At 42.6% G+C, this 13,687-nt stretch overlaps 1 protein-coding gene across 1 annotated transcript; it reads right to left on the bottom strand.

Annotated features, from left to right (window-relative positions):
- Positions 1 to 3,311: 3,311 nt before the first annotated feature.
- LOC142244483 (protein QNR-71-like) lies at positions 3,312 to 12,490 on the bottom strand. Its single transcript, XM_075316712.1, has 11 exons — positions 12,358 to 12,490; positions 9,965 to 10,117; positions 9,743 to 9,886; positions 9,508 to 9,672; positions 6,772 to 6,930; positions 5,661 to 6,005; positions 5,390 to 5,542; positions 5,208 to 5,310; positions 4,928 to 5,130; positions 3,603 to 3,687; positions 3,312 to 3,518 (listed from the first exon to the last, which is right to left on the bottom strand). The coding sequence occupies exons 1-11, from the start codon at positions 12,422 to 12,424 to the stop codon at positions 3,368 to 3,370; spliced, it is 1,728 nt and encodes a 575-aa protein (XP_075172827.1). The 5' UTR covers positions 12,425 to 12,490; the 3' UTR covers positions 3,312 to 3,367.
- Between the last annotated feature and the right edge of the window lie 1,197 nt (positions 12,491 to 13,687).

The raw sequence follows: 13,687 nt of genomic DNA, 5'->3' as shown, positions 1-13,687 counted from the left end.
GAAAGAAAACTGTCACACAATGCAGAAATAAGGTGACAAATCCACATCGAGATTCAGCGTGGTCATAGCCTCAAGGTGAAACAGGAGCTGCATCATTGCACATAAACCACATCCCTCAACATCACATCAAAGCAGTTAATAACTATACTGTTCTGAAGGAGCTGTATAATGTTCAGTGTCTTTAAGATGACCCGTCACCAGATCAAAAGGCCAGTTTTTGCGCTTATTTTATTAGTGGGATAATAAAAGAATAAAACTCATACATTTAAATTAATAAATTAAAAAAAAGACACAACCTGGACACAGGGTCTATTTAAAAGGTCCTTTCAGATAGGTGTATAATCAAGGAAATCATTAATGGAACACTTCCTAATTATTCATCTATCCAAACAGGCTGGCAAACACCTGATTAACAAGCAAAACTCTTGGTATGTGATTTTTTTTTTTCTTTCTTTTAACCACTACCCAATATTGGACACATTGGTACATACTATTTTGCAGTGGTATGTCCTGGAGATTGTCTGGGCACAGGAGCTATGCACGCACAATCACTGCCAGGAGCTTGGCTTAAGTGATAGCCAAGCTCTGGCTGTCCTATCCAGGTCCTGTGCCCGCCCAGTCCATAGAAGTTTAACACTCTACATGCCACGATCATATCATTTAGAAGGTTGAGAGAGGGAGTGGGCTCCTTCTCTCACCTGATCTGGACCCCCACAATGTAAACACAGGGGCCCGATGGTTGCCATGACAGCAAGAATTCAAATAATGACCTCCTGATTAGAGATTGGCAGACCCGTGGAAGTTCGGTTCAGCAGATTCAGCCTGACTAGATAAAAACAAGAAATCCATTGAAAATTACATGTACTGTATATCAAAAACAAAAAAGGGGGAAAAAAAAAAATAATCCCAGTATGGTATAAATAGGCACATATCCACAAAAGGGCACTAGCAAAATAGGAGAAAAATGTGGACTGAAATGTGCTCAGGTTAAAACATTTTTATTAAATACTATTAATAATCAAAAGGACCAGACAAACATACAAATAAGTGTTTGAAAAGGACAATAGACATCAATAATTAGGCCAGATGTGATTAGTAGTACAAAAAGTGGAACAAAATGCAAATGTTAATAAATATGGCATTCCTGAAAGTCATTTTTATCCTGCAACAAACAAGCCTACAGTCTGCTCCACGAACAAAAAAAAAAAAAAACAAAAAAAAAAACCACCACTATAGCTCTCAGAATATGGTGATGCAAAAGCAAATTTGTTTTTCCTAAAAAAGTGTGAAAGAGGCAAAAAAAAAAAAAAAAAAAAAAAATATATAAATGTGGTATCACTAATCAAACTGACCTGAGGAATACATCCGTCACCACTTTACCAGTGAACTGCATTAAAAAAAAAAATCCTGATTTGCTGGTTTATGTTCATTCTGCCTCCCAAAAATTGGAATAAAAAGTGATCAAAAAAAAAAAAAAAAAAAGTCATGTGCCCAAAAATGTTACCAATAAAAATGTCAGCTCATCCGAAGATAAAAAAAAACAAAACAAACAACCTCATGACTGTCAGAAACATGGAAAAATTATTCTCAAAATATGGTGAAAGAAATTTTTTTAGTGTGTAACAGGGGCCAAATATAAAAATCCAATTTTAAATCTGGTATCTTTATAATATCAACCCAAAGAATAAAGCTGTCCAGTCACTTATACTGCACAGTGAATGGAGTAAAAAAATAAATCAGTTCGTGACTTGCTGTTGAATTGTTCATGCCGTCTCCCAAAAATTGCAGTAAGGCTCAGCTCACATTTATCCTACGCTCCACTGAGCACTTACATCGTGGATTACTTTTATATCTGTGAAATCCGTGATTCAGATGGAACCCCTGAATGAACATTCCCTATGAGGCGGATAGTCACGGACTCTCTGACCCATTATCTGGGTGTTTTGGTTTTTTTTTTTTCTTTTGCTTTAAGAGTTCATAAAAAGCACGGTCTGCAATACTTGTGAACATCTAAAAAGACGGACACCAGAGTACATATGAGTCTAGAGTAACTCTGCTGCCTCATTATAGTGAATGCATTCATCAGGGGTTTCATCTGAATCATTTAATTCCGCAAAATTATATGTAAACCCAAATTTAAATGCTCAGCATAGAGCGCAGGATAAGTGATCCAAAATGTCATGTAAAATGATCCCAAGCAAAGCTTCAACAAAAAAAAAAAAAAAAAAAAAAAAAGTCCCAATTCAGTTCCATCATTTGTCACTGGAAATATAGGGAGGCTTCCACATTACTGGAAAGTGCTATGCCACCAATATTCCCTCTCCCCCCCCCCCCCCCAAAATCCAAGTGCCCACCTCTCACCAGCTTTCCCCCCCCCCCATCTATTCTTGCCACTCTGGCTTTTTTGGAAGCCAATGCTGTCAGAGGTGGTGGAAACCAGCATGTGGGAAGGTGCACCCAAATGTTTGTCCCCAACATGCACCGAATGCCTGCACTCTAGTCTACGCCAATATTCCCTTTCCATGTAGCAATGTGCTGCTGACTTCAGGGGAGAAGTGCTACAAAGTTGTTTTTTGTGGTTTTTTTTTTGTTTTTGTTTTTTTTTTTGTGTGCAGAAATGGCGGAATTCAGCCATTAACCCATCTACCACCATTAGTGCAACACACAATAACTGTCTTTGGAGATGGTAAAAAGGTCCTTTCACCTCTTGGGCCTGTGTGTTACTTCAATGTTATTCTATATAATACACTGAGTGGGTATAATAAGTCAATCTATGAAGATAATGTAATATTGGCATTTAACTAGACATCAAGTCAAACAGTTACTGGTCGGCCCCTGTCACTGTAGTCTAGATCTAGCAGGGGTCTGCAGCCACAGTTTAAAATGCAACACAAGACCAATGATAATCTTTATCCCACATTCAGATTTTCCAAGCCAAAAATCAGGAGTCGATGAAACATGCAGAAATGGTGGAAGTTTCTATACTTTTCCACCATAGATTCTGGCTTAAATACCAACCTAGAACGAGGTGTTTAGTTTCTTGCCAATATTTAAGGCACATTCCTCTTATAAATAAATAGTGTTTTTAGAAAAGGAATCAACATAAGGAATGTTATGATTTCATCCCTCTATCAAATATCAGCCTGCAGGATTGAAGAACACCCGACTGCATTACATTGGAGCCATTTACTGTGTGTCTTGTTGGGAAAACTAAGGTTACATTGTGGAACCAACAGGAAACACCGATGATTACAAGGGAGTTTAGACAGGAAAATATATTTTAAGAACTTTATTGACTACAGCTTTACCAGCTGAAATAAAAACAGAATACCAGAACATGGCAGACATTTACATGTGAAGCAGAATCTTATATTATTGTAGCCTTGCTTTTCAGAAGAGGATCATGCTCATTGTTTCGTTTGAAGAAGACATCTTTGACCTGACTGAAGTACACTGCAATTCCTTGACTGCTTCGTCCATCTGATGCATTTGCAATAGGTTTGTATTCCTTAGATTTCCTAGAAAAAAGAAAAAAAAAAAAATATAAAAATTTTACACACTCCATCTTGTAAAAACCATTGAGTGCTGGGACACCGACTCACCTGTACAAGGTAGCACCAATCAGCACAACAACAAGGGCTACTAGAGCGAGAGGAATAAATACTGTAGAAACTGTCTGTTTAGACCCTAGGAGTGGGGAAGAAAAAAAAAAAAATTAAACAAAAAATAAATTATTTCTTAGTGATCAGTTTGCACACAGGTTGGGTTTTGGTTCCTTTCTGCGCCCCCCTCCCGTGTTACACAAGATTACTTGAAGGCCAAAATTTATTTGTAGTTATGAGCTGGAATAAACTGCACAGTCACTCCACATTAAGCAAAATGTTTCTAATACAAAAGGAGAGGACATGAGCCTATTCATTTGTAATCTTCTTAAAGGGTGGGTGCCAGCAAAAAAAAAAAAAAAAATTAAAATAAAATTCCATTAAACTAAACAAAAACATTGGAAAAAAAGTTAAGTTTACCTATTATCCTTTCATTTTAAATTGACCAAATTATAGAAAGAAAAAAAAAGTGATATTTTCCACTCAAAACGCCAGGTGGAACAGTTACTGAAGACCTAGTGTACAACTAAATTACATTACAACTGCAGTAAAAGTGGGTGGAATCTGCTCTCCTGTGTGTGATGTCACAGCTCCCCCTCAACTTCTGGGTGTTTCCAAAAGGATAAGGGAGGATGAACTTTAGGATCACAGTGCAGAGCCATTTTGTTGGTGACTGCAGTGGTATATGGCATAGTGCTCCACTGTATACTGTGCCCCCATTGTATCAGTGATCTGCAGCCAGGCATTGCACTATAGATGTTAGGCTGCAATCACCACTCCTCGCCAGTTACTCACCCCACCTCTTCCTTTAAACCTGGTATCTCAGCAGCTCATTTCTGTAACTGCTATACTCTGAGTAGAGTGACTGGAGGAGCTACCGGTGATTGCAGGTAGCGTCATTTACAATAACTGCCGCAAACTTAACTCATTCCCGGACCTCCGCTCCTGGCAGCATCTCCTGTCAGCCCAGTGTCACCACTTGCCTAGTGCTGAGCACAGACCTGGTGACGAGGAAACTGCAGCACACAACATATGCTATAGACTCCACAGAGATGGCGGCGGTCTCCTCCCAGAGCTGTGTTCTTGACAGCCCAGGGGACACAACACAGCTTCAGTGCTAGAGAAAGTCAGGCTCCTACCCCATCAACCCTTATACGCAGGGGCTGCAGTATTTGCAGTGTGTAACTGTTACACTGTAAACCCCAAGATTGCTGCCCCCATTGTTTAAGAGAAAAAAAAAACGCAGCACCTTCCCTTTAAAATATGTTGTAATTTTACACCAGGAGCTGCCATTGGCTGGATATTACCAGTACAGAGCCACTTACCACCATCTATAGACACCAGTGTACTGGCAAGAGCCAAACTTGCCCCATTGCTCAGGGTAATATTGACACAGTAAGATCCTGGCTCAAATGCCCTTCTTAGGGTCAGCAAGCATTGAGCAGAAGCTGGAACTTCATCACACACCATGTCTCGGGGAACCATGCAGCTGTCATCTGAGACTATTGTACAGGCATCTGTAGGGAGACTGAAGGAACAGTGGCCATCAGACAAGGAGCAGCAGTAGAAGTGTTATAGATATTGTCACTATTTGCAGAGACATACCTTCCTTCACAAGTGACCACAAAGTCAATTACGGAGCTCCCACTTGGAGATGCGGATATTTGGACACTCGTCATTTCAATGATGTTGACCTCAAGGATACCATCTAAAAGTCAGTAAAAGATTCAGGACTCAGGCCCTTTATATTACCAATATTAGTGTAGAAGCAGCAGCAGACAACTCACCGACAATTGTGATGTTGTTCATGTAATAGCCATATCTGTATATGAAGCAGTCTGGAGCAGGGGTTGTATATGGAGCGGTTGTATGGCCAGTGGTAACATTGGATATCTCAGTGGGCTGAGGAGTGTCAGTGGGTGGTAGATCTGTGGAGTTACCTGCAAGGAAAAGGTTACTGTATATTCCCCATCATAAGAACATGTGATATTTGGGCCCCTGCACAGGACACTCTTGAACGCTCCATATTACATCAATATTAGTCACATTCCTACTTACCAGTGGAATTTGTAGTGGTGAAAGCACTGGTGGGAGTTGGTAGAAGTGTTGTATGGATTGGAGTGGGTGTAGCTGGTTTACATGAACCAGGAATGGCAGCTTTGATAGTCAAGTTAACACTGACGTTTCCAATCTGGGTGTAGTTATGAGCAGAGACTGGACTATTGGAAAGGGAATCATTCCCATCACCATAATCCCAGGCGAAGCTCAGTTTAGATTTATCCAGATAATGGCTTGGATCATGGATTCTGACGTCAAAGGTGATTGGTGAATCCTTAATAAAGATGTTGTCTGAGGAATTCTTGTCATTCTTTTGAGACAGCTTCACATAAAATGGGATTTGATCTAAACAAATTATATAAGAAAAAAAAAAATAAAATTCTGATCAGATATAGCAGTGCTTTAAATGCAGAGCCTAAAGTACACAAAGCTAACAGATTGTGGGGCCTACACAGTAGGAGGACTAGGGGACAAGACAATGATCTCCTGCCGATAAAACAAGGTTTTGTGGAAACAGCACAGCACCCAGCAAGTGACATCACTGGGATCAGGGTCCTTCCCTACATCATGCTGCTCTTGAAATACAACAAACCTGTTAACAGAATACAAAAAAAAAAAAAAAAAGGCAGTGGTGACCATCCATGTAGTATGGTTATGAAAGCCCCAGCATTCAGTTTACAGAGCAATTAATCAGTACAGCAGTGTGCCTTATGGGCACTATACATCTTCCATGACTGACCATTTGTAACTGATTTTTTTACTTTAAGGATAAGTGCACACGCTGAGTATTTGGTGAAGAAATATCAGCATCTCTTGGCAGGGAAAATGCAGCAAAAAGTATGAGTGAAATCTACACCAAAAAACAATTGAAAAATCTGCACAAAAAAAATAAATAAAGCTATTTTTTTTCCCCATAGGTTTTGTGGGGAATGTGTGCAGAAAGGTTACAACCATTTTTGCAAGAAATTTCTGCAGCAAAAGACGTGGGTAAAAATGCAGTGTGCACAGGGCCTAAGGATATTGTATGTGTCCTCATCCTAGTAGGCATCAGCCATCACCAAGTTTCTAGACTGGGTTCTTCGGTTCCTGTGCACACTACTTCACAACTTACCGGTTACTACATAACTACTGCTCGCTTTTGCAACTGGGTAATGCTTCCGGTAACCTCTTCTGAAGACAGTGACGTCAATCATTTGTGTGCCGGCTGTGATGTTTGTAGTATTTATGGACAAAATGGCAGAAGATCGCCCCATCATTTGGTAATACTGGCCTGAGCAAAGAAAGAAAGTCCCCAGTCATTTCCAAACTAAGGAGTCAGCTACAGCAAGTACAAGTTAAGCATTCTAGGGGAGTGGGATCACCCCAACCTGCACAGTCTGAAGTGATTATATATACCGGTTGTATATTGGTTAAAATGACATCAAGTCTCTTCATTGGCTGTAAACAATTGAAATAGATCTCTGTGTAATGCCTATATAATATGGTTTCCCTTTGTATATTTAATTACTGAAATTAACTTTGATGATATTCTAATTTATTGAGATGCACATGTATCATGTAAGTGATCTGACAATGCAATTCAGTAGTAAGAAAAATAAAGCCTAAAACAAGGTAGTTTGTTCCTTCAGACAACCTCTCACCAGTCCAGGGGATAAGTGATCTCTGGATCAGTGGTTTCTGGCTGCTGCCCCCTGCACTGATCAGCAGAATGGAATTTTTATCCCTATACATAAAGCATCAGATCAGATGCCCGACTGCCAGAAAAAGTCAGTGGAGAATCTGACCTGACGCTTCATTATACAACAGCGATAAAGAAGCCCCATTTTGCTTGTTAGTACCAGTGATCAGACAATTCAAAAGTTACCATCATGTCTCCTATAGATAGGGAAGGACTTGTTTTTCTTGGACAATCCCTGTAAGACATTTTTTCCAAGATCACAAGGCCCCCAGACTAAAGTTCTTTAATGTTGGCTATAGGTATAACCGAGCCCTAAGCAGAGCAATCTGAAGTGACCCATGACTCAGAATTGGAGGGCAAACTAGGGGTTAATAGAGCTTTTTTGCAGGCTTGGGGGGGTGGTTATCAGTAATAGGGGAATATATAAGGTCCAGATAATGGGTGGCCCACAATTGGCACCATTGCTGAAGGTGTGACGCCCTGGACTAGCCAGGTAGTCACAGGTAGACCCCCGCACTACACCTGTCCCCTAAAAAAGGAGGAGTCATCAGCCAACCACAAAAACCCTAGTCATCTCCATCAGTGCTTGATGGACACACCAGGGGGGTGGAGCCAGGTTGTTGGCACGCCCACAGAGGAGTTCAGAGGGCCTGAGGCAGGAAACAGCAGTACAATTGTAGTCAGTGAGTGGTGGAGGAGGTCAGGCCTGTGACGAACTGACAGGTGTGAGGGTCGTAGCCCGAACACCTTGGCTAGCAGGCAAGCGGAGGCCTCTGCCTGCAAGAGCCGGGAAGACGGCTTGGTGGAACCGGGACAGGGTAGTGGCCTGCCGGTACTGACCCGGGGAACCGACTCGGAAACCGGAGCACACAGGTGGGGGGTTGGTTTGGTAACTCAGACCTTGAAACGAGGTCCAGAATCCACTGGACTGAGTTAATTCACTGATTGCGGTCTGGACTATAGGTCCTTTCCCACCCAAGTCCCGACTGAAGACAACAGCCCACCAAGGGGGATAGAAAGCCACCGCACAGACAGAGATCCCACGGGCCAGCGTCTGCGGACAAACGGGCTCTCCCGACACATGCACAGCCGGGGAGCGGACTCCCGTAGCTGAAGCGCAGGCAGTCTACATCTACACAACACGGTGCAGGAGAATGGCAGAGACCACCATCTGGGTGGGGGACCCGATCGCAGCCAGCTGCAGGCACCGACCACCATCAACTTTGTTTACCAGTGACTTGTGTGTCAATAACAGCAAGTACAACAGTACCCTCCGGTCGCGCACATCGCCCTGCACAGCTATCCCCAACGGGTCCCGGGGGCCATCATTCCTGCTCACAGAGGGGGTTAATATCTGGCTGTACGAACATCTCCCCCGGGTGCCCCGCAACTGCAATGGTGGTGTCTACCTTCACCACATCCCGTGGGTGGCGTCATGAACTCAAGCACAGCTCTGGCCGTGCACCTACCTAACCCCACGACCGAAAGCGTCAGCATCCCCTTTCAGAGCGACATGACCCCGGGTCCGGAGGCGCTGGAGCCACCCACCAACGAGCCCGGATCCGAACGGCTCAGCTGCGGCCGAGCGCGGGGCGGTACAAAGGCATGATGGACAGGGTTGTTTAATTAAAATGGTTTGGTGGGGTGAATGGTTATTGGGTCATTTCGGCGTGCGGGGGAGAGGGGGGTTCATTGAGTGGGTGGAAAAATTCTGGTTGGTTGGGGGGGGGGGGGGTACATCTGGTGGGTGTAACCTCCCATTTTTGGACAGTTTTTGGTAAACTTGCCTGGCGAATTTGGGGTTCTTCAGGGTGGGGTCCCTGGGAGTCTGTGTGGTTGGCTATGTTTTATGGCAGTAGTGGTGCCCCCAAGCCTGTGGTTGCGGCTGGTGGCAATGCTGGTTGTTTTTCCTTGATTAATGGTTTTGCCAGGTTTTGGAGCTCCAATAACCTCACCATTCATGTTAAGTTGTTATTGTTTGTTATAATAAAGGCCAATTTGGCCATAATCCAAAATGGTTCTGTCGTTTACTGGGGAGGCGAGCTGGATAGGTAATGTGGTGGTTGGAGGTACAAGGTGCAGACTCTACAATACTGCAGTCAAGCTTTAAGATGTCAGCTGTGTATTTAAAAAAAAAAAAAAAAAAAAAAAAAGCAGCACAACCTTTACCTTGGGTGGAGAAGATATAAATGAAGTTGTGTCGTCTCCAGTGCGGGGGATGTGGGAATGGTTTCCCATCTGGAAAGCTGCTGGAAAAACTGCAGTTTCCTTCATCACAGAAGTCCATCCACTTGGTCCAGTTGTACACATATTGGTCTAGGGAAATGGAGGAAACTAGAAGGACAAAGATATTACGTGACCTTATGCCAGGATTCAGTATCTAGCACTGTAAAGCTGCATTTACCATTTCCACATCCTCTTTCATATTCAATGTCTCCATCATAATTTTCTTGCTGACATCTGGGAAACTGCAGGGTCACAGCAAATGTGATATTTGACCCTATCAGCGCAGGGCTGTCACTGGTCAGCAATGCCACCACTTTGCCACCTAGACAGAAAGATTAAGACAGCATGATTGAGAGTAATTGTCAGTGAAATGGAGACATGCATACATCTCGCATAATACCTCTCCAGCAGTTCTCCCATCTAGAGTCACCAGACTTCCAGGCAGGGTAGAGATTCTCATCCCAAGAGTTGGTATCAGGAGACCAGCCAGCAATATGGTTACTGGGACCTGTAGAGCCAGATTTCCTTCTAATCTCCATTACATCCTGAAACCCTGTTCAGTTGAACATAGAACATTCACATACTTAACTGCTCTGTATATTCTTTACAACTGGTTATACTAAGAAGGTGCTAAGCCATCATTACAATAGTGCCATACTTCAATTGCCACCATCTAATCTGTATTGTGCCTTCAGCAGGGACTCCAGGCCAATACATGTGCCATTAATGTACATTAGCTTACCCTTCAAGTCGTGTACTTTGACATTTAGTTCTGGATCAAAAGACTGAAGACATGATACAAGCCATGGCTAAGAAGTTTGTGATAACAGTGTCATCTAGATGGCACCAATGATGGGTCCTGTGGACTTTTTGTCTACAAGGCTAAGGATAAATGATCATGTAGCAGCTCATTCAACAGCATCATAATTTCCCATGAACTAGTTAAATAGGTTGTCTACTACTTGGACATTGATGACGTATACCTTGGGATTATTTAATAAAGGTTTGCCTTTTATCATTACGCCAGGTTGTGCTAGCTCCAATCTTTAGTGTCTTTTCCTCCTCCTGTATCCTTGTGATATGTCATCAATGTCTCATCAGCCTTGCTTCGGTACCCCCAATGATCAGCTGGTTTGTGCTGGTGGCCAAAAAGGTTTGTATGAAGTCCAGCTCACCATATTCCCCCTCAGTATGGAACCCAGTATTTGGCCTTACTATTGCCAAAAAAAAAAATCCCAGCTCAAACTTTGTTGTTTTATTCAATCATAGTGCATCAAACAGCAAACTCATGGTTAGCGCAATCAATGCGTTTCACTCTTCGTCATGATGCTTGAGCTGGATTTCTTTTATTTTAGATGGCTGAAAGTGTCCAGTTCCAGAGTTTGCGTCTTCTGATAACAGATACAGCCGGGTACCGCACATGCACCTCCTATTGATGTGAGTAGTAGATGTGCAGTGTCTGTCTGCAGCCATTATCAGAAGACGGGGCACCCCCCGGAACTGAGCATTTCTGGTCCCCTGCTGACGCCATCACTGAGAACAGAGTGATCAGTGAGGGGGTACCAGGTGTTGTACCCTGGGGTGATCAGACATTGCTGTTAAAGTATTGAATAACTTCTTTAAGCTCATGAGACCAATGTCCAGTTTATGCTCAAATCATTAATCCAGCTTGAAGGTTTGTTGGGAAAGTTCATCAGATGTATGCAAACAGAGGCTACATACACCAGCCATTAGGCGGTACAAGGAGGAGACAGGTCTTCTAACCTGGTTAGAGGAGACAACACCAGGTTTAGGTCACCTGAGCACTATATGCCATTTTCATGAAGTTCCCTCCCAGCCCAAGGAAGAGAACAAGACACCATTGATAGTCCCTTATTAGGCAGAGTTTCTACAGATGTACAAGTTATTGCCACAAGATCACAGAAATTTGTGTTGCATTTAAAAGGTCTCAGATTCACAGCAGCAACATACTATATATAAATTAGATTTTTTTAATTTCATAATTCAATACTAGACACTGGGGGTATATTCACATTTTTCTTTTTTGCTGCAGCAAAACCTGCTCAAGGTGTCATTTCAAGACCTACTGCTGCAAGGGTTCTTGAAGTGACAGATCCATAGACCTTTATGGTCACCAGCTTTAAACCCCTCAGTAATGGGAAGAATCTGTAGTCACAGAAAGGTTACCCATGAAGGGAGGCTGAGATCAGAAATCTGCTTCAAAGTGGCTCATTTTCACACGTACAATTGATTTAAGAATAATCAATTGTTTTTATAAAAAAAAACCCACACACACACACACACACACACACACACACACACCTTGGGCATTAGACAGCTATCAGTTATTTACAGTGCCAGTTATTAGCCCCTAAGGTGGCTTTACACACTGCAACATCGCAAACGACATCGCTGTAACGTCACCGGTTTTGTGACGTAATAGCGACCTCCCCAGCGACATTGCAGTGTGTGAAACACATCAGCGACCTGGCCCCTGCTGTGAAGTTGCTGATCGCTACAAATCGTTCAGGACCATTCTTAGGTCCTTTGTTTCCCGCTGTGCAGCAAAGTTTCAGTGTGTAAAGGGGACTTTACAGATACACAATGACTTTTTGTAGAAACCAGTAAGCCCCAGTGTGGCCACAACGGGGCAATTATTAGTGATCCATAGATATCCAGCAGCCCAGTACAGATCCTTGTCCATCTTATTGACTACTCAGCATCTCAATCTACATACATTGTGGATCTTGTACCAAAGTTTCTAACAACCAAACCAGTTAACCCGTCACTTACTTTTTCCTGCCTGGATGCCTGAGACCAGGCAGAGCACCACCAGCCCCTGCACTGCTGCCTGCAGCATCCTGAACACTGACTGAGCTGCTCAGGGATCTCACCCCAGCATTTAAATTGTGTCCAACAAGTCCCAGCTGCAGGAACCAGCAGTGGATCCCCTGATCCCTCCTCCTGTATATGAGAAGCTGCAGGCCCATCATGTGATGGGATCAGGGAGAGATGTCTGCTCATGTGCTTCTGAGTCACTCAAAAGAATCTCACACTTTTTCTAAGTTTTTTAAATGCTACATTCAGTTAAGACTTTTCTTCCATCAGGAATTTACCACAAATTGTCAGTGTAGTTTAGGCTACTTTCACACATCAGTTTTTTTTGCATCAGGCACAATATATGCAAAAACGGATGTGCCGGATCCTTTTTTTGATGAATCCGGTATACCTGATCTGTCAAAAACGGATCCGGCGCATCTGGTTTTGCATCAGTTTCGTCCGTTTTTTTTGCTGGATCAGTTTTTTACAATAAATTGGAGCATGATCAGTTTAAAAAACCGGATCCGACGGCCGCATCCGTTTTTTTTGCCGCATTACACCGGATCCAGCGTCCATAGACTTCCATTGTAAATCACGCCGTATCGCATCGGATGCGTTTTTTTGTGAGAGACAAAAAACGTTACAAGAAACGTTCCATTCGGCCGCCACATTAGCCAATTACGAAGGATCTGGTAAAAGCCGGATGCAACGCAAGGCCATCAGGCAAAATCCAGCTCTAATACAAATCAAAGGGGATAAAACGGATCCGGCGCCGGATCATTTTTATCCGTTTTTTTCCGGATTGTGCCTGATGGAAATAAACTGATGTGTGAAAGTAGCCTTATAGAGGTGACGCAAAAAATCATGTGAAGTCTCCTGGAGTTTTTATAGATAAAAAAAATTCTTGCGTAAATCTACATTTGTGGCGTATGTCCACATTCAGCTTTTTATGTTGCTTTAAAGTCAATGCTAAAAGAAAATGAAAAGATGTTGCAGGGGAAGATATTGATGTATTTGTTATGGTGGTCTTAATAAAAAGGAAAGAAAAAACAACACAACTGACGCTCCTGCAGTTTGGCTTTTTTTTGTCAGACCTCTCCTAATTTATTTTTTGGGGGGGGGGATGTGTTTGTTGTACATTTTTGCTAGGCTTTATGAAGTCTATTAAACATTCAGTAAAATGCATTTTTTCATTTGGAAACCCTCCCAAAACTTCTGTTGTAAAGAATGGTGTGTCTTCCAAGCAGGAAATGCCTTCAGAATTGTTTGCAAGCGTCTTTTAACTGCTAATAATAAATAACTA

Source organism: Anomaloglossus baeobatrachus, chromosome 6 (genome assembly GCF_048569485.1).
Source record: "Anomaloglossus baeobatrachus isolate aAnoBae1 chromosome 6, aAnoBae1.hap1, whole genome shotgun sequence".
NCBI classification, from domain to species: Eukaryota; Metazoa; Chordata; class Amphibia; order Anura; family Aromobatidae; genus Anomaloglossus; species Anomaloglossus baeobatrachus.
The sequence above is the reverse complement of the archived record's forward strand: the minus strand, read 5'-3'. Positions and strand labels throughout refer to the sequence as shown.

Coding starts and splice junctions, on each gene's coding strand:
- LOC142244483 (XM_075316712.1), bottom strand. CDS start 12,424: ATGCTGCAGGCAGCAGTGCAGGGGCTGGTGGTGCTCTGCCTGGTCTCA. Junction 6,931..9,507: donor TTATATCTTCTCCACCCAAG/GTAAAGGTTGTG, acceptor TTCTTTGCTCAG/GCCAGTATTACCAAATGATG. Junction 5,311..5,389: donor GAACAACATCACAATTGTCG/GTGAGTTGTCTG, acceptor ACTGACTTTTAG/ATGGTATCCTTGAGGTCAAC.